Source organism: Typopeltis vanoorti, chromosome 20, assembly GCF_054136105.1.
Source record: "Typopeltis vanoorti isolate ZY-2024b chromosome 20, IOZ_Tvanoo_1.0, whole genome shotgun sequence".
NCBI classification, from domain to species: Eukaryota; Metazoa; Arthropoda; class Arachnida; order Uropygi; family Thelyphonidae; genus Typopeltis; species Typopeltis vanoorti.
The window spans coordinates 30,085,036-30,104,962 of record NC_143568.1 but is presented as its reverse complement, the minus strand read 5'-3'; the positions used below and the strand labels follow the sequence as shown (position 1 = coordinate 30,104,962).

Genomic DNA, 19,927 nt, shown 5'->3' with positions numbered 1-19,927 from the left:
AATTCCGATAATGTTTAATACCACTTTCCTTCATAACATGATCCATATAGATAATGAATAACAGGGGGGAGAATTTACATCCTTGTCTCACACCAGATTTAACATTAAACCATCTTCCTGCACTTCCTTCAATTCTAACTGCTGACATACAACTCAAATAAAGACTAAGTATTGCTTGATATAATGTCCCATTGACACCATATAACTGTAGCGTATTGAATGGCTTCTCTCTTGGCGCCTAGTCATATGCCTTTTCCAGATCAACAAAACTTAAATACAGATCTTTGTTATATTCCCATGCTTTCTCAACAATTTGTCGTAAAGCGAAGATCTGATCCTGACAGCCTCTATTTGGCCTGAATCCAGCTTGTTCTTCACTAAGCTTTTCTTCCACAATTCTTCTCAACTGTTTCTCAAGTATACTTGCATAAATCTTGCCAGGAACACTCAGTAGGGAAATACCTATGTAATTCTCACATTCAGTTTTATTTCCCTTTTTATATATGGGTACTATTAGAGCTCTACTCCAATCATCTGGAATTCGTCCCTCTGTCCAGGCTTTCTGAACTATGCAGTGCAGTCACTGTAAGACTTTTATACCACCATACTTCAGCATTTCTGGTCGAATATCATCTACTCCTGCTGCCTTTCCACATTTCACGCCGTTGATGGCTTTTTCTACTTTCTACAAGTATGGATATGTATTCATGAATGTATGCCTGTTGAGTGTTTTTTTACCACTGTGCTATCACTGCTTGTTTCATTCAGTAATTTTTCGAAGTAATTACTCAATACTTCAAGGATATCTTTCCCCCCCATTTTCATGTCACCTTTATCATCTCTAATTCCTTTTACAGCACTCTTTCTTCCATTTCTAAGCCTCTTCAACAAACTCCAGAATATCTTACCACCTTCTTGATATTTATTTTCTATGTTCTTGGCAAAGTCCTCCCATGACTTTTGTTTAGCTAGTTTTACACAGTGTTTTGCTTTCTTACATTTGTCTGTGTATTCTCTAAGAGCACAAGGTGACTTATTTGACAGGAACTTTTGATATGCTTTCTTCTTTTCCTTCACTGCCTCTTGAACTTCCTGTGCCCACAGAGGAGTTCTGATTTTTCTATCCTTGCAGACAACCTCACCACATGCCCCTCTGGCTGAATCAATCAGGGTTTTCTTCAAGGTTTGGTTCCTGTTCTCAAACTCTTTCATTTTTTCTTCAATAATCTTTGTATATTTAGTCTACAGTTCACATCTGAGAGCTGCTCAACTTTTATTCATTTTAAAACTTTCTTACATGTTCTTCTTTTCAATGTGAAATTCAATTTTATTCTGCTCAAGAATAAATGGTGATCACTTCCAATTTCAAATTCTTTGTACACTCTCGTGTCCTGCACCAGGGAGAAAACATCACTATCAACAAAAACATAGTGAATAAGACTTTTCTTATTCCTTGCCTGTGATTAAATTCTTTCCTTTTCACGGATCAAATGCATCCTGTCATCTGTGCCATTGTTATATTTCATTTTTTTTTGTTCTCCTTTGTTATTTTGTTCTTATATCACGTGTGTTGTTCGTTTGTGGATCTTCGCTCTAATTCTCTTCCTGAAAATTTTTCTAAACTTTGTCTATCAAATACTGTGTAGGGCCCTTAGATTACCTACTCTCTAACTTGTGTGATGCATCCCTTTTTATCCCAGGCGAATTTATATACTGCGCCAGCTTGAGCTTAGGTACAGAGTATATCTTAACCTAGGGAGGGCCACATAAATTAGATGCCACTAATGTGGTTACAACTAAATCAGAGGCCGTAGGTGTTCTATTCTTGCAGTTGTAGCCCTTCCTTCTTAGCTTACTTTGGGTATCCCTGCGTGCATATACAGATTAACAGGTTCGTAATTTTTATGAGTGGTAAAAGTCAGTCTACATGGTCAGATCACACACATATGAAACAATGGAACATATTGAATTAACTCATAAGTAATACAAGACGTAGATATTATGTAAGCAATACTAAGTTAAAATCATCTAAGATCTCACTCACTCTCTCATACCTTAAATATACAAATTTCTCATTACATAGAATGTTTCCTTCAATTGGTTAAAATGCTATATACAGTTGATCAGGTGCTTGTTAGGCACAAACACATCTTGTTTCCTTTTCGTATGGGTTAAAACATTGGTTCTTAACAAATTCACGATTCTCGGACAGTCAGCTTAATGAGATTTAAAATGTTCTATAATCTGCTTAATCTTCAAAGTTCAATTTTCATTCTGAAACACAAAATTCCTTCCGTTCACAATCATCCTAATGTTTAAGGGGCAAAGAACGTGTAAAGTACTTATCTACACTGCACAGGTTTTCGGGGTTCCTTCAGTCCTTCCTTTGTAGTGGAAAATTTTGTTGTTCAAGGTGTGCTGCCACGTGGCAATCACGTGCATTCTTCGAGTCTGATGCCCACTTCTTCAAGAACTACATTGGTGCACTTTCTTTGCCGATGGCCCGCAATTTTATCTGCGTACTCTGCTGCGATGAATTTTCTTCCTCAGTTTCCCTCCTTGATATGACCCTGCCATTTTGTCTGGGCCTTCAACCGTTGCTTGATACACATGGTTGGTTTTATTCTTCACATCCTGCTTATTCAGACCAGCGCACTCATCTCTAGTTAGATCATTCTTCTTTGCTTCTTTTCCTTGATCTTTACTAGTTTCCGGTTTTTCATTCCTTTCCCTGACCTCGGCAATATTTGATTCCGGCTGGATGTTAGCTATGTGCCCTTCCTTCCTTTTCTCGAGTTCTATAACCTCCTTACTTTCCGATCTGTTGGACGAGGATTCTTCGCCTTCTCTTTGATTTCCTTGTTTCTGATTTCTTACAGTATTATTTCCTTTTCCTCAGAACTGAATGCTCTCTCTCTTGGGTAATCTCATGAGAAGCCATGCTGCCTAAGGAAATCCTCTCCTAGAATTAATCCCGCTCGAGACAATGAGTTCCCAGGTAGAATTAGGAGGTTATGCCATGCATGCAGATTTAACCCAAGTAGCTCAATCCTTAGTCTAACATATCTTGTGGCATGAGTTGTGAGGGAAGATAATCCCAATAATCTGACTGGATTTCTCATTCTTTTAGCTCTCTCACTCACACAGGCCCCCAGTTCCTTGAGACAATTCTCAGAGATTAGGGATAACTCGAGAGCCGGTGTCGAGCAGTACGTTAAGATTCCTTCTGCAGACCCTTGCATTAGTTGTTTTTCCAGAGAACTGTTCCTTGCCCTGTTGATCCTCATTATCAATTGGTCTGGCACAAACGTGAGACGTAGTTTGAGGTTGGTACTTGGTTCTTGAGGATTCCAGTGTTATAAAACAGTCTCAGGCCAAGTGTCCTAATCTGTTACAACTATAACACCTGGGAATCTCTTGACGGTAGCCTCTTTTAACCTCTCCGCCGAAGACAAAGGAGAGTTCGATCCACATTTGGCCGACAATTCCGTTAGTTTTTCCATTAGGGATTCCATTCTGTCCAGCAGCAGTTGTTGTAATTTCTCTACTTCCTTATGAATGAGATTAGTAATCTTACTCTCTTGTAACTCAGGAGGCTTCTGGTCACTGGAACGATGTAGAGTTAACAGACTGACGACAGAATCGAGTAGTACCATAAGAGGCTGTTGTAATCTCTCGACCTCTTGCCTGACCAAGGAGCAGGCTTCACCAAATTTACAGGCATCGACAGTGACACTGCAGACTGTTTCAGTTTCATTTTCTCCAGTACTCCCTTGCATCCTCTGACATTTTTCCTTCTTTGCTATTCCTTCGTTTGTTAGACTTGGGCTCCTATCATCCTCTCCATTATTTCTTACAGCATTCACGTGGCTTATAGCAACTGAGGGACAGATGTTCCCAAGCAGTTGTTTTCTTTCAATAACAGCATCATAACATTCTTTCAGATTTGTTATTCCCTTTGCAAAGGCTGCCTCCCTGTCTCAGACCGATTCTGAAGTGTTGAAAAACAGCCCAATCTAGATGGCGTTTTTCATCATCAGGTACACTCAGCGTGTTTGCAAAAGAGAGCAACCTGTTGTAATATTCTGGGATGCCTTCCTTTTCCTTCTGGTTCATCTTCTGGAGTTTCCAGAGATTAGGTGCTATGTTCTTGGCCTTGGCAAATTGGGAAATAAGGATCCCTTTGAATCTCTGGTAATCCAATGTCTCTTTCAGGAGGGGCGAGGAGTAGAAAAAGCTTTTTGCCCTTCCAGTTAACTTACTGCGAAGCTGTATAAGCAACTGGAAGTCACTCCATCGCCCTATCCTTCTAAGTTCTGCAATGTACTCAAAAAGGCCCTCATATTGTCGGTTTCTTCTCCCAAAAACTGAGGAAAAATATGCTGGGGATTAATGCTTCTAAAAAATTCTGGATCACTTAGCTCTGTACTAGTTGGGAGAGACATACTTATCCTTTTCAGCTTACACTACAAAATTTAAAATTTCCCTTCCAAAAGATTTTTTTTTTTGTTCTTCGGATGCAACTGACACCAACTCACTGTATCTGATTAAATTCTTTCCCTTTCACGGAGCAAATACATCCTGTCGTCTGTGCCATTGTTATATTTCATTTTTTTGTTCTCCTTTATTATTTTGTTCTTATACCACGTGTGTTGTTCATTCATGGCTCTTCACTCTAATTCTCTTCCTGAAAATTTTTCTAAACTTTGTCTATCAAATACTATGTAGGGCCCTTAGATTACCTACTCTCTAACTTGTGTGAGGCATCCCCTTTTTATCTCAAATGAATTTATATACTGCACCAGCTTGAGCTTAGGTACAGAGTATATCTTAACCTAGGGAGGGATACATAAATTAGATGCCACTAATGTGGTTACAACTAAATCAGAGGCCGTAGGTGTTTCTAATCTTGCAGTCGTAGCCCTTCCTTCTTAGCTTACTTTGGGTATCCCCATGTGCATATACAGATTAACAGGTTCGTAATTTTTATGAGTGGTAAAAGTCAGTCTACATGGTCAGATCACACACATATGAAACAATGGAACATGTTGAATTAACTCATAAGTAATACAAGACGTAGATATTATGTAAGCAATACTAAGTTAAAATCATCTAAGATCTCACTCACTCTCTCATACCTTAAATATACAAATTTCTCATTACATAGAATGTTTCCTTCAATTGTTTAAAATGCTATATACAGTTGATCAGGTGCTCGTTAGGCACAAACACATCTTGTTTCCTTTTCGTATGGGTTAAAACATTGGTTCTTAACAAATTCACGATTCTCGGACAGTCAGCTTAATGAGATTTAAAATGTTCTATAATCTGCTTAATCTTCAAAGTTCAATTTTCATTCTGAAACACAAAATTTCTTCCGTTCACAATCATCCTAATGTTTAAGGGACAAAGAATGTGTAAAGTACTTATCTACACTGCACAGGTTTTCGGGGTTCCTTCAGTCCTTCCTTCGTAGTGGAAAATGTTGTTGTTCAAGGTTTGCTGCCACGTGGAAATCATGTGTATTCTTCGAGTCTGGCGCTCGCTTCTTCAAAAACTACATTGGTGCACTTTCTTTGCTGATGGCCCGCAATTTTATCTGCCGTACTCTGCAGTGATGCCTTGCCGGGACTTACGGTAGTTAACTCTGGGAACGTAGGAGTTGGACATCGTTGACCACTGAGGAGCACATGGAGAGAAAACCAGAACAAACAAATGGGGGGGTGATCCAGACCTGTGTTGCTGCATATATTCTCCCTTTCCAGCACCCTCTTTTCGAGTTAGATTTTGCATATTCTGCCCTTCGATTCGTCCCCGGCTGGGTGACCTCATCGCACCGCCATACGGGCCTTTCCATTTTCGGGAGCGCATGCCTCTAGATATTTTCCACGAACTAGCACCCACGGGCGCTTACAATATTATGGTGGCATTTGAGTGACCTTTGTTTTCTTAGGCAGTGTACTGACATTCTTGCATGTGTAGTTATAAATCGCTAGTAATTATTTTTACATATACTCTTTGATTATTTTACATTTACAATTCTAATTTAGATCTGGCAAAACTAATACTAAAATATTTCTTTCATCTTATTGATCATGATATTAATTCTTCTATGACATGAACTTAATTGCTGAAACGACAAGTATGCTCTCTTAGTGGGGCATATTCTGTTAGATTCTGGATGGGTGACTTCATTATAAGTGAGGGTGCCCATTTCAGATCTAACATTTTGTTATGTGGCCAGTTGAAGGAGAAATAATTGTGAAAGAATGACAAAGTTAGATGAAAATGGGGATTGACTAACCAGTGGAGATGATATAGTGCAGCTGTTTATTGATTACTTCATTTCATACTGAAGAAGTGTGTTTTATTCCTGGAAGGGGGGGATGGGAAAAGCTGAAGGTTTAGGGGTACATTAAGAGAGTGTTGTTCGAATACTAAGTACTGTGTATATCATTAAGGCAGCAAGACTGGATATTTTCTAAATAATAATAATACAGTATATATAAATATATAAACTATTTATAGAGTATATATAAATACTCCTCTATAAGCAGCATTTTTTTTTCAAAGTTCTAATCTTGACTAGTAAAACTATCAATAATTAAAGCTTTATAAATTTAAATTATGAATACGATAAAATCACTCACTTTTGCACAAAATGTGAAAGCAGGTATTAATTGCCCAAGAACTATAAGCACTATTAAAATGTAGAAGAATCCTATTAAGTATGAATAGAATATCTGCAAATATATTTAAAAATGATCTTACTGTACATAAAATGAACATGCTTTTTCATTTTAATCTTTCTTAAAATATTTACAAAAGTACAACAGAATTGAAAAAAAAAAAAGCAATTACTTAAAAAAATAACTCCTTTACCTCAAATTCTAAAGTAACACAAGTAATACAATGATAAATGTGCTCAAATCTTTTTGTTGAATTCCTCTTGCAATTGTTTTAGAAGTTTAGTTTACCATTCTTTAAGAGTATTTCTTCAGTGCCCTCGAATCTGTCACAAAATTGTTCAGGTTTAGAAAGAGCTCAAAGTCATCACAAGGTAGGTGATACCTCTTTGGTGCTAGAAACTGTTGTTCATTGTTCAAAATCTAAGGTAACATCTTTGTGATATATTCCAATTCTGTCCAATAATTAGCCTTACTGTTTCTTTACCTAAACTCTTAAGCTATCAGTTGATAGTTAATAGTGCTTTTAAGAAAACCATCTGAACAAACCAAATTTCTTTTAATATTTTCATATGTCCTGTGGTTTACTGGACAGCTGCTTTATGCATCGCTAATGCCTCTGACCTTTCTTTAACATCTTATACGAGTCAGACTTACTCATGACATGACTTGCATAAGCTTATCTTAACATGAAGTGTCTCACTTGCATGCTTCCAATTTTACACCTATGAATGTAAATTCATTATTCTATAACAATATCTACATCAACAATGTAGAGCACAAACTTTTTCACTATGGCTACTAGAGGCAGAATGTTTCAATCAATTATTATTATTATTACATAACACCTCCAGGGAGTCCAAAGACTCATTGAGGGAGGATGTCTACTCCACAGCTCTCTGTCTCCACCACTCAAATCCACCAATAGCATCTACTGCAATCCACCACCACTTTCACAGACAATCGCAAACATCCATGCCCACGGCGGGATTCAAACCTGCAGTCTTTTGGCTGGAGAGCAGATAAGCTAACCACTCGACCAACCAGGCCAGCATTAATACTCAACTATTTCTGGTGCAAACTGGAATGCGTCTTGGCACACAGTATCCTTTTCCACTGTACTTTAAGATGCTCAAAAATTTTAGTCATTCAGAGTCAAATATTAATATATATACTTCCTGGAAGATTCTGTCCTTTAAATTTCAAGATTCTATCAAGGTTCCAACTTGAATCTTGCAACTTTTTCTTGAACATATGTTGACTAACTAGTATATTGTTGGATTTAATGGCTACATTAGATTATCTTCCTAAGTGACAACATTTAGGAAGATAATCTAATTTAAGAGATTTTCTGAGTTAACTATGGTTCGAAGTATATTTATCAAATTCACATTTTTGAATGGCTAACAAATGCTTCTTCACTTTCATTAAAACTAAAGTAATATAATCACAGGTAACAACTGATAAAGTTGTAAATGTTGAATATTTATGAATATTAATATAAAATGTTTTCAAAAATTCAAATAAAAAGAACTAAAAAATACCATAATAGGAAGGCTGACATTTAGAAAAGAGCACAATCCTGAACTCCCAAATATTGCACCACATTTATTATATCATTAGCTATAAATTCGAAGTATGTACAATGTCTACACACGCATGCACGTGCACGCACACACAGTGGTAGACAATATGTATCTATGTATATGCAAATGTTGGTTTGGCAGTTCAGTTACATTATGATGTAACTGTAACTGAAGAGTTTAATAAAAATAAGCAATTAAAACCTGACAAGTTTTGTAAGTCATAGGACTTACATCATCAGGAGTACTGGTATACATAAAAGGTTTACACAACAAAAGCCTATTGACAATTAATTACACATATCAGATGTTTCAATAACTTCACAACTGTTACGTATAATTGATAACAGAATAAATGGTAAATTCGTTACTGTATACTTATTGGAACATTGCCAGTTGTTGCTATCATGTTCAGTGGTATTATGCATGTTATATATCCTAGGTTCGTAGCAGTTAAATTTTTTAAGATAGCCATACTTGATGCAAAATTATGCCTCGATTTTTATTGCATTGTGTAAAACTTTTCTGTACCAGTACCCCTGATGATGATGTAAGTCTTATGACTTACAAAACTTGTCGGGTTTTAATTGCTTATTTTTATTAAAAATTCTTTAGTTATATCATAATGTGGTTTCAATACTGAAAGCTACATGCAGAATATGTATGTATATATATGTGTGCGCGCTGCCAACTTGGTTGGCTGAGTGGTTAGCTTCTTCAATATATAAGCTGTGGGTTTCAATCTTACATGATGATTGCAAACGATTTTAAGTAGTAGATGACGATTTTCATTTTTACTGTGCAGCATGAAAAAACCAATCTCTTTAATGACTGAAGTAGTACTTGGAAAGTGTTATGTTAAAGTACTAACATCGTGTTAAAGTACTAATGTGCTATAGATCTACCTCCTCCTTTTGTAGGTGGGATTTATCATAGAAGACAAAATTACAATTTTTGTAGGTGTTGATTCATGGGAATACACACACACACATTGTACATATATTTCCACTTCATTTCATAAAAGTGCAAATAAGTAATTTTTTTGTTTTTCAAATGGAAACAATTTTAAGCCATTTATTTATTTTTTTAATAATAATCATTTTAACAGATTTTCAAATGATACTAACTTTTCAAGTCAATCCACAAAGAGTGAATAATATTTGATGAAGAAATTGTCATTGGTATGCATACTTATCCATTTGAATATGCAATTTACAGACAATTTTTTCTGTACAACTGAAGCTGCATAAATAAATAGACACTATAGTTGGAACAATTTATTTCTAGCAGCAATAATGCTAATGAGATGTGTAAGAAGTATAAGAAATAGATTAAAGGTGGTTTGATGGATCAAGTGAGCCAAATGCTATTCTAATTATTACTGCAGGATATACCGTATATGTCAGCGTATAAGACAAGCCCTAAATTTTAGGCAATTTTTTGGTTTTAAGTTTATATCCATTGTATATGACCCCCCCCCCCCCCCCAATTTCTTTTTTCTTGTATTAATGCAACATTAGGTATTATTGTTATATCCGTTATTTTTATATCTATGCATATCAGTTATTTTTTTGCATAGCATAGATTTAGTATTTATGCAAATCACCCTAATTAAAAGTGATTAGCCCCGATTTTAATTAATTATTAATTGCATTTTTTTTTAAATTTTAGGATTATTAAAATTGTTATAATTTAAAATCATGGAACCAGCAACAAAACAAAGAAAGTATGAAGCTCGATTTAAAATAAAGGTAATTATATAAATAAATTCTGTGTGATGATACAGTGTTCCCCCTTTATATGGGCATTCACGGTACCATCTAGTCCCCCCAAGTTTTATCTGGGCTCTGGAACTGGCATAGGCTGATGAATCAGACCTATGGCTGGGTCAATATTCCTGACTGTAGTCCGTGTGTGTCCTCGGACCAGTTTGCCTGCTTGCAGGATGAAAAACACCAGATAAACTGGCAGAAAAACCCTGCTGTCCACGCCCAAGACTGGCTAACTTGGCTATGGCTGAGGAAGATCCTTGAGCTCCTCACGTCGTTGACGAGAATCGAACCTAGGACACTCCTTCCCGAGGCATATGGTTGCGAAGCGCAAAGCCACTAGGCTAACTGCGCGGACAATAAAGATAATTGAAATGGTAAAGGAAACTAATAACTGTGCTGCTGCAAGAAAGTTTGACATAACCAAGAAGATGGTAAGAGAATGGAGGAAGAAAGAAGATATTTTAAAAAAATTGCCAAAGAAAAAATGTGCGATGAGAATGGGGATCACCTGATGGCCGCAACTGGAAAATCATGTTGCAGAATGAATATTCGAACAAAGGCAGAATAGTACAAGAAATATGATTAGAGCATATGTACTAAAATGGTCAAGATTGAATCCAGATGAAAGTATAGAATTTCAAGCTACTTCAGGATGGTGTAATTGTTTTATGAACAGACAAAATCTGGTAATATAACAAAAAATTAAAATTGCTCAAAAACTACCAGCAGATCTTGACCACAAACTTATCAGTTTCCATAAATTTATTATTCAGTTGAGACAAGAACATAAATTCCTATTGTCAAATATTGGAAATATGGATGAAACTCCTATGAGCTTTGATATGATAAGTAATAAAACAGTGGAGTCTAAAGGTAGTAAGAGTGTGCTAGTTCAAAGTACAGGTCATGAAAATACAAGGTTTACAGTTGTGTTGTCATGTTTGGCCTGATGGAACCAAGTTAAAACCAATGATCATCTTCAAAACTAAACATAAGATAAAATTTCCTTCAGGTGTTTTTGTACATTTTCATGAAAAAGGATGGATGGACGAAAATGGTGTGAAATTATGGATAAATAATGTGTGGAACACGCGACCAGGCAGTATAATGAAGAAATGCAGTTTATTAGTATGGGATATGTTTCATAGTCATTTAACTGAGAATACTAAAAGTCTTCTAGAAAAAAAATAACACAAAAATTGCTGTTATACCAAGTGGTTTAACTTCTATATTGGAACCACTAGACATCGGCTTGAACAAACCATTTAAAGATCACATGCGAGAAGAGTGGAACAATTGGATATTGACTGGTGAAAAATCATTTACAAACAGTGGATCTATGCACGCTGCATCACTTGATATGTTGTGCAATTTTATGCTGAAAGCATGGAATAAAGTAAAAGTAGAGATTGTAATAAAATCATTTAAAAAGTGTGGTATCTCTAATCTTATTGATGGTACGGGAGATGATCTGTTGTGGGAACTGATGATGATGAAAATGAAATCAATTCACCGGATTCGAACTGGGATCCATATGACGATCATTTAAACAATGAATCTGAAGAACTATTTTCAACAGATGATGAAGAAAATTAACATGAAAATTGAGGTTAATAATTATTGTTTTTTAAGACTTACATCTATTATAATATTTTAAATAAATTTATGTAACGAAAAATGAATGTAAAATTTATGTAAAATAAAAAAGTTTATAAACTGATTTGTTTATAAACCCTGCCTATTTTCTTATATAACGATATATTGTCACTGCCTAAATGTTCATCCAAGAAATTAAGCTTCCCTTTTTATACTTGCCGTATAAGACGACACATGATTTCGAGGGGTTTTCGGTAGTATTTGAGAGTCGACTTATATGCTGATATATACAGTATATACACACACACTCACTTCTGACAACATTTACATACTGGTAGTCTTTTCATAAGTCTTAATATTATGTTTATTATTATAAAATTATTATTATTATTATAAAAGTTTTTGAATTTCCAAAAACTATTAATTCATATTTAGAACCTGTATACTGTTAGACCCTGAATGTAGAACTTCTTGACAAGTTATTCATTCAGGAATCTAACATGAAAGTTTAACAAAAATATAAAAAACATTGCATAATGCCTGCTTACCAGTGGAAGGTGAGAAACACCTAGTTTGTTGTATGTGAAAGTGTATATCAGTATGTGTAATGTGTTGGAAATATTTATTGTCAGATGGAAAGCTAAGATCAGGAATTATGTCAGATTAGCATTATATGTAAAGGAAATATTAGCTTATTTTATTTCTTATTAAGCTACCAAAATATTGTAAGTCACCAGACAGGCAATGACTAATAGATCGCAGGTCACATCTGGACCACACGTGCTTACCGTAATGCCGAAGGCTGCTGCTTATGGGGAAGCTGACATAAGTGCACTTTCCTCGAAAACAACACGTAGTAGCAAGGGGGAAAGCAAAAGATCACCTAAGGGCAAAGTTAAGGATCATGCAGAAAAAGAATACAGAGAAAGAGGGCACTGAAAAGGAATATATAAGGCAGCACGCACCAAGTTGCAAGCTCTCTCCTTTTTGTCTTTCCGGGATTTTGATATCGAGGACTCTCGATGAGTGATCGGAGATAGGAAGAGCTGGGGTGCTATGTCGTCAGACAGTGGGCTGTATTCCTGATAGCGCTGAGAAGTATTCCATGGAGAGCAGTACGAGAATCAATAGCTCATGCAGAATCGTGCCAACCGCTGGATGACCCACCCGAGGGAGCGGAGAAAACCCATAGTTCCAGCCATAACCAGATTGTATCCGGTAGCAGTGAGAGGAACAACTTAGTTACGAGGCCTGACCCAGCGATAGCAAAGACGAAGGATGACCCGAGCAACATGTGGTTGTTAATAGACCTTTGGAAGGACTTGGTAATATAGAGATCCTTTTGTTTTATGTCTTGGAATTGTTAGAAGATAGAATTTGTCTTGATAAAGCAAATGAGGACATTTTAGAGAACTTTGATAGAATAAAGTAATTAATACAGCCAATTCTATTAAACAAAGAATTGTATAGGATAAATTTCCAATTTGTATATGATTGAAGTAGTGAGAATCTTTTGTTAAGTTGAACAAATTTAACTAAGAAAGAAATGAGTTGTGAATTATCTGTTTTAGAGTAACAGGATGAAAGGATTTAATTTGAATGTGACATTGTTTTGTTTTCCATTAGTATTATGTGATTTAGCATGTCAGCTTATGTAAGAGAGTTTGATTAGTATTGAACTGTTTGTCTAGCTCAGCATAAGATATTCACTTAGCTAGGAACTTAGAAGTCTTAATAATTGGATGCATAATTTATGTACTTGTCTTTTAGTATTAATAAACATGTTTTGTTACTTAAACTAGAGTCATGCCTGATTTCGAGGTGTCGAGCTACCACTTGTGAAAATAGAACCAATAGCGGGAAGGAGTTTAGATAAATATGTTTGAGACTAGATCTTAGGTCACGACTGCAAGGTACCAAGATCTATATACTCGAGTGTGAATTCTACATTAAGGTATATGCCTGTAGACCTAGGAATATTTCCCTGAACATGAATTATATTCCTGTTATAGGAAACTGGCTGGCGCAGTTAAAATAAAAATTTGCTAGTTTCTAAAAAGGAAATATCCCTGGGAGCCAACAAGGTATGAAGATAGAAAACATTACATAACAATACTGATACAAATACTGAAAACCATTATAATTATTACTACTATTATGTGACACCTCCAAGGACTTAGAAGGCACTCCATACAACCCACCATCTACACTACAACTTCATTAATATCATCTATCAGCACTAATAGTACATTATGTTGAAAGTTTTTCCATTTGGTTATACTATAAATTAAAGATGCCAAGAAATTATATTCTTGGGGGTTTAATTCTTTATCCAAATACAGAAGTGATACTGTTAAATTGTGAATGAAGCTATGTTATGTAATTTATTATTTTTCATTCACATTTAACATTGCTTATTAAATATTAATCATGGTTTATATAAAATTGTTTATTATTCTTCAATTAAGAATTACTAATTAAATATTTATTTAAAACCTGACCTATTATTAACTTATAAAATAATAAAATGTATAGAATCTTGTATAACTAAATATATATGGTGTAACGTAAAGTGTTATTTTATATTTAACTGTATACGTAATCAAAAAGTTGAAGAAATAGCTTAAATATTATATTGTTCTTATTTGTGAAATATTTAATGTTATGTAATCGCTCATGTAGCAGTAATAGAGCATACATTACATTGGCGAAATGTTTACGCCTAGTCTGTTGCCATGGAGACGCACGCGTAAACAACCACGAGTGGAGTAGAGCGTGGCGTTCGAACGTAAGGTGGGAGTGAAGGTCATATATAGATTAGAGAGAGAGAAAGCAGAAAGAGAAGGAAGGTCATAGATAAGACAGGGAGGAGAGAAGAATTATTATTAAGCAAGTGAGGAGAGAGTTTTGCGGAACCAAGATTATAAAATCCTGAGGGCAGAAATTTATGAGTATAGTGTTCGGAAGTGAACCTATAAGTAGTGAAACATAAAGTTTAATGTTATAAGCGAAATCTGCTGTTGTTATGAAGAAAGGTTGATGTCGTAATCAGATAAAAGGAAACTGGACAGTCAATGCGAAAATTCTGATTAGTTCTAGTTAATCTGGATTACGATTAAATTCTATGTTGCCCTAGGAAAAGGTTATATTGATTACTTGGAGAAAAGTGAACAGGAAAAGATATTAGTACCTAATTACTGTTGTTTGGAATAGTGAAGTGCGACTTACAGTAATACAGTTTAAACTATGGAGAATATTTGTTATGTGTGTTCCGCTAATGTTAATTAAGTTAATTCATAAGTGCTCTCTCAATAATTTGATGTATTGAAGAAATTGTCTGGTAAGAGTAGTTGTATAAGTTTCTCTATTCTAACATTAACTGTAATATATCTCCGATGCTCAAGGTCCGGAAATATATTTGCTTGGAATATAGCTTACGTAGTTTATTGCCTGCTGTGAATATAAACATTGAGCTGATAGATTTGTGAAGACTGATTAAATGTGAAATTGTTATATTAACTTGAGATAAGAAGATTTGTGTTTTTGAGACTGTGAATAGTATATGAAAGTTAGAACATTGAATTAGCGTCAGTGACCTAAGAAGATGTGTTAAGTTAATTGTATAGTTCCATTTTAAAATAGAGTTCTTGTATTTGTTAACCATATCATATATTAAATGTTTTATTTTGTTGATCTAAATATTGTGTTTGCCTGAATTCCTTATTATTGCACCGTTCATAAACATTCGAATCTTGCGGGAACCCCAAGTAAAAAATGATAATAGATGATTTGGCCTAATAAGATGACTGCTAACTTAATTTAGAACTGATCTTACTATCTATATAGACTAATCTAAGAATAGGGTGGCGCAGTATAAATATAAATTTCCCTACTTTTGGATCGGTGATCATTTCGTAATTAGTTGTATTATTCATAAAAGTGACTTGAAACTAGATAGATTTAGAACACGACACGGAAAAGGGTCGTCACGACAATACCAAGGTTGAAGTAATGCAGAAGTCATATTTCCATATACAAGCAGCCAAAAAGGTGTCACACTTTATTACTAAAATATTCTGGATTGGAGATATATGTTGAAAGTTTTTCAACTTGGTTATACTATAAATTAAAGATGTGAAGAAATTATATTCTTGGTTTAAACCTTTATTCAAGTGCAAGCAAACAAAGTTTACGTGTGAAGTAAGTTTATGACTGGACAACTCGTATATAGAGGTTAATGACTTAACATCATTTGCCTTAGTATCCCATAATGCAAAGCACATATCCTTATGGACATGTATAATACTATGCATTATACTAATAATAATATCAATACTAAGGCAAGTGATGTGAGTTGGCCAGTCGAGAAGTTACTTCACGTGCAAACTTTGCTGGTTTGCACTTGGATAAAGGATATAATTTTTTCACCAAGAATATAATTTCTTGGCATCTTTAATTTATAGTATAACCAAGTTGAAAAATGTTCGACGTCTCTCATCCAGAGTATTTTAGTAATACGGTGTGACACCATTTGGCTTAGAGGGACTTAATATTAAACTATGACTGGCAATTTAGCTGAGAATATGTTTTAATAAGGAAATACCGTGAGTAAGCTGTTCCATGAGGAACAGACTTTTGTGAAGGACTCTTGTCTTGTTCCAATTAACTCTATGTCTAGTGATGATGGCATGTTCTGCAAGTTCAGACTGTTCAGGTTCAAAGGTATTGAATATAAGATTGGCATTCTTCTAGCCGAATAGAGGCAGATCTTCCTGTTTGTCCGAAATAAGATAATCCACAAGAGCAAGGAATCTGGATAACTAAGATGTGGAAGCTTGTCCTTTGGAGAAGTGAGAAAGGTGGAGATTTTTCTGAAAGGTCGAAAGGCAACAAAAATATTCAGTGGTTTTAAAACTTTTACTATACGTTCACTAATGCCTTGCACATAAGGGATAGGAATGCGTGTTATTTCTTCTGTATTTGAAGAGGAAGACATATTAAAACTACTCAAAGCTCTTTTGATGAAGGAATTCTTATATCCGTTAAATAAAAAGGAGGAAATAATATATTGTAGTTCATTTTGTAACAGAAGAACAAAAGGAGTGGGCCCGATGAACCAGTGTTTTAATAGTTCCTGCCTTTTGACTGGGATGGTGATGAGATTCAGCATGGATATAATGGCCTGTACGAGTCTTCTTTCTATAGACTGAGAAATGTAGGTTACCATCTGATTGGCAAAGAATTCAAAGATCTAAAAAGGCTAACTGCTTATACGATTCTACTTCTAGGGTGAACTGGATCTTTGGATGAAGTGCATTTAACTTAGAGAGAAATGTTGAAGTTCATCAGAAGAGCCATTCCAGATAGCAAAAATGTCATCGACATATCTGAACCAATGAATAGGTCTGGGAGAAATGTTGTCAAAAATACGTTGTTCAAAGTGGAGTTGAAGAAATTGGAGAAAGAGGACTGCCCATTGCTGTTCCTTCGTTTGTTGATACAACTTGTTTTTAAAGGAAAAATAACCATAAAGAAGTTGGAGAAAGAGGACTGCCCATTGCTGTTCCTTCGTTTGTTGATACAACTTGTTTTTAAAGGAAAAATAACCATAAAGAAGTTGGAGAAAGAGGACTGCCCATTGCTGTTCCTTCGTTTGTTGATACAACTTGTTTTTAAAGGAAAAATAACCAGAATGTATTACAAAATCAAATATTTTTACAATGTCTGAAGGAAATTCTTGTTGCAGTAATTCAATGCTCTCAGATAAAGGAACATTGGTAAATAATGAAACAACATCTAAACTGATCATAATATCCGAAACGTCCAAATAAAGATCTGAAATTTTATTTTTGAAATCCAAAGTATTTTTTATATAAGTATCAGTTCTTCTAGTTGAAGAAGTGAATAAATTTGATAAAAATTTTGAAATTTTATAAGTGGGACAACCTATACAATCTACAACTGGCCTCAATGGAATACCTGGTTTATGAACTTTCGGAAGACCATACAATCTAGGTGGACGATCGAAGAAGGTTTTATGTTTTTTCTTTTGATCTTCATCCCATGTAGATACATTATCTATAAGAGAATTAAGTCTCTTCAATTGACTCCCGGTAGGATCCGATGTAAGGGGCCTATAAGTTGAATAGTCGCAGAGTAATAGAGACATTTTTCTCTCATATTCCTTTCTATCTTGAATAACTACAGCCTTCCCTTTGTCAGCTTTCGTAATAATTAAATTATTGTTATTCTTCAGTGATTTCAGTGCTTTAAATTCAGAGTAAGATAGATTAGGACGAGGAGGCTTGACATTAAAAAGAATTTTCGTACATTCAAAACGTAACCTGTTGGCTGTTTTTTGGGATAAGGATCGAATACCTCTGTCTTTTCCCATGAAAAAAATCCCGATGGATTTTTTTCATGTTATGAAAAAAATCCATCGGGGTACCTTATTCAGCATAACGGTGAAATCATGTCCTTTTGATAAAACAAAAAGTTCACTGTCTGTTAGTGGACGGTCGGAAACAGTGATAACTACTTTATCTGTATCATTAACATTGACTCACCAGTGATTCAAACTTGTGCTTTAACTTATCACGAGAATCATTAAAAAACCTTTAAGTAAGAATTCAAAGATATGCGTGAAATAGTGTTAAAAGTTTCAGCTGTTAAAACAGATTCTAGAGCATTCTTGATGTCCACAATTTCTCTATTTAAGAAGGCTACAGATTTTTTAGCTTCATGCAGCTGATAATTTAAAAGAGACCTACCAGCTTTTAAATAGATCTGATGAGCTCTTTGGAACCTAAAAACTTCTTTTATTTTACAGCAGGTAGGAATAATCCGAGCCATTTACAACACTTTAGGAATATTATTCTGTTAATGCATTTAGCCTTCTTTACCAATACTTTACTATATCTAAGCACATTATTTGGAAGTAGACTCTACGTAAAATCTCAAAATATGTTTTAATAAGGAAATATCATGAGCAGACATATGAATTCAAAATTATAATAACGGAATAACTCACGTAAAATATTATTTATTAGTATAATTTTCACCTGTGTATCACAGGCATCTTCAGTACATTTATAAAGCTAATTAAACAATAACTGACAATTCTAAAAGGTGCCACCTAAGTAGCTAATGTAAGATAAAAATGTGCCCATCAAGCTAACCACAAAATCAATTGGCAAAGCATATTCAGTTTTATGATCCATAAAACTGAACATTAGACTGACAGAATATTTAGGGAAGAGCCATAGTTATCCAACACAAACAAGTCTAAAAATATCCAACCTACAAACAGCAATCTTTTGCTTTTCATCTTCAATAAACCAGCTAATCTATCCATACAAGACTGAACAGCAATGAGGAAAGTGATTAATCCTCCAGCAAACCAAAAAGTACTTTCTGATGATGTCATTCATTATAATCCTTTAAGAGTCTGGTCTCCATGTCACTATTACAGAATGATATTTGTAGATTTAGTGACTCAAAAACACACGTGTTGAACAGATTATTTTATTAATTACAAATAAAATAAAACTTGACGTTTCGACCTTAATAAAATAAAACTTGACGATGGCCTCACCATTTCAAGAATGTGGAGGACCCATCTACAACCTGTATAACATCCTAAAATAGCATTAGAAAAATTCCCACTACAAGAAGACAACCTGATGACTTGGTGAAGTGTTTAGAACATTCAATAGCAACTGAAAGAAATCATTTTGTAACTATCCAGAATATTAATACATGAGGACTCTAACAGTTTATTGTAGTTGCATTTATCTATTTATAATGTATATATATATATTTTTTTTTATTTTTTTTATTTTTTTATTTATTTATTATTATTTTTTATTTTTTATTTTTATTTTATTTTATTTTATTTTATTATTTTTTTTTTATTCATTTGTTTTTCTTTTCTATCACTAGAGGTCAGGCTAGAAAAAAGAATTATTAACTACGTAGATTTAGTTTACTGGTATAGAAAGCATGAGCATGTAGCTTGGTTCTGCATACAGTTGTATTCTTCCGATGATGACCTCGATATAGAGGTCGAAACGTCAAGTTTTATTTTATTTGTAATTAATAAAATAATCTGTTCAACACGTGTGTTTTTGAGTCCCTAAATCTACAAATATGAGTGCTGATCACCGTGTAACCGTAAAAGAAAGAATTACAGAATGATGCTCTTTTACAAGCTGCAGCACACAATAAATCCTAAACTTTAAAAACCTAAACATCTATAATTTGGATAACACTCCAGATTTCTGAAATGAAT

At 34.6% G+C, this 19,927-nt stretch overlaps 1 protein-coding gene across 1 annotated transcript in view; it reads right to left on the bottom strand.

Annotated features, from left to right (window-relative positions):
• Papst2 (adenosine 3'-phospho 5'-phosphosulfate transporter 2) overlaps positions 1 to 19,927 on the bottom strand; it is a 127,438-nt gene that overhangs the window by 13,355 nt on the left and 94,156 nt on the right. The window contains exon 6 of the mRNA XM_090409795.1: positions 6,651 to 6,743. Within this exon, the coding sequence (XP_090265921.1) occupies positions 6,651 to 6,743 (93 nt within the window). The remainder of the gene's footprint in view (positions 1 to 6,650; positions 6,744 to 19,927) is intronic.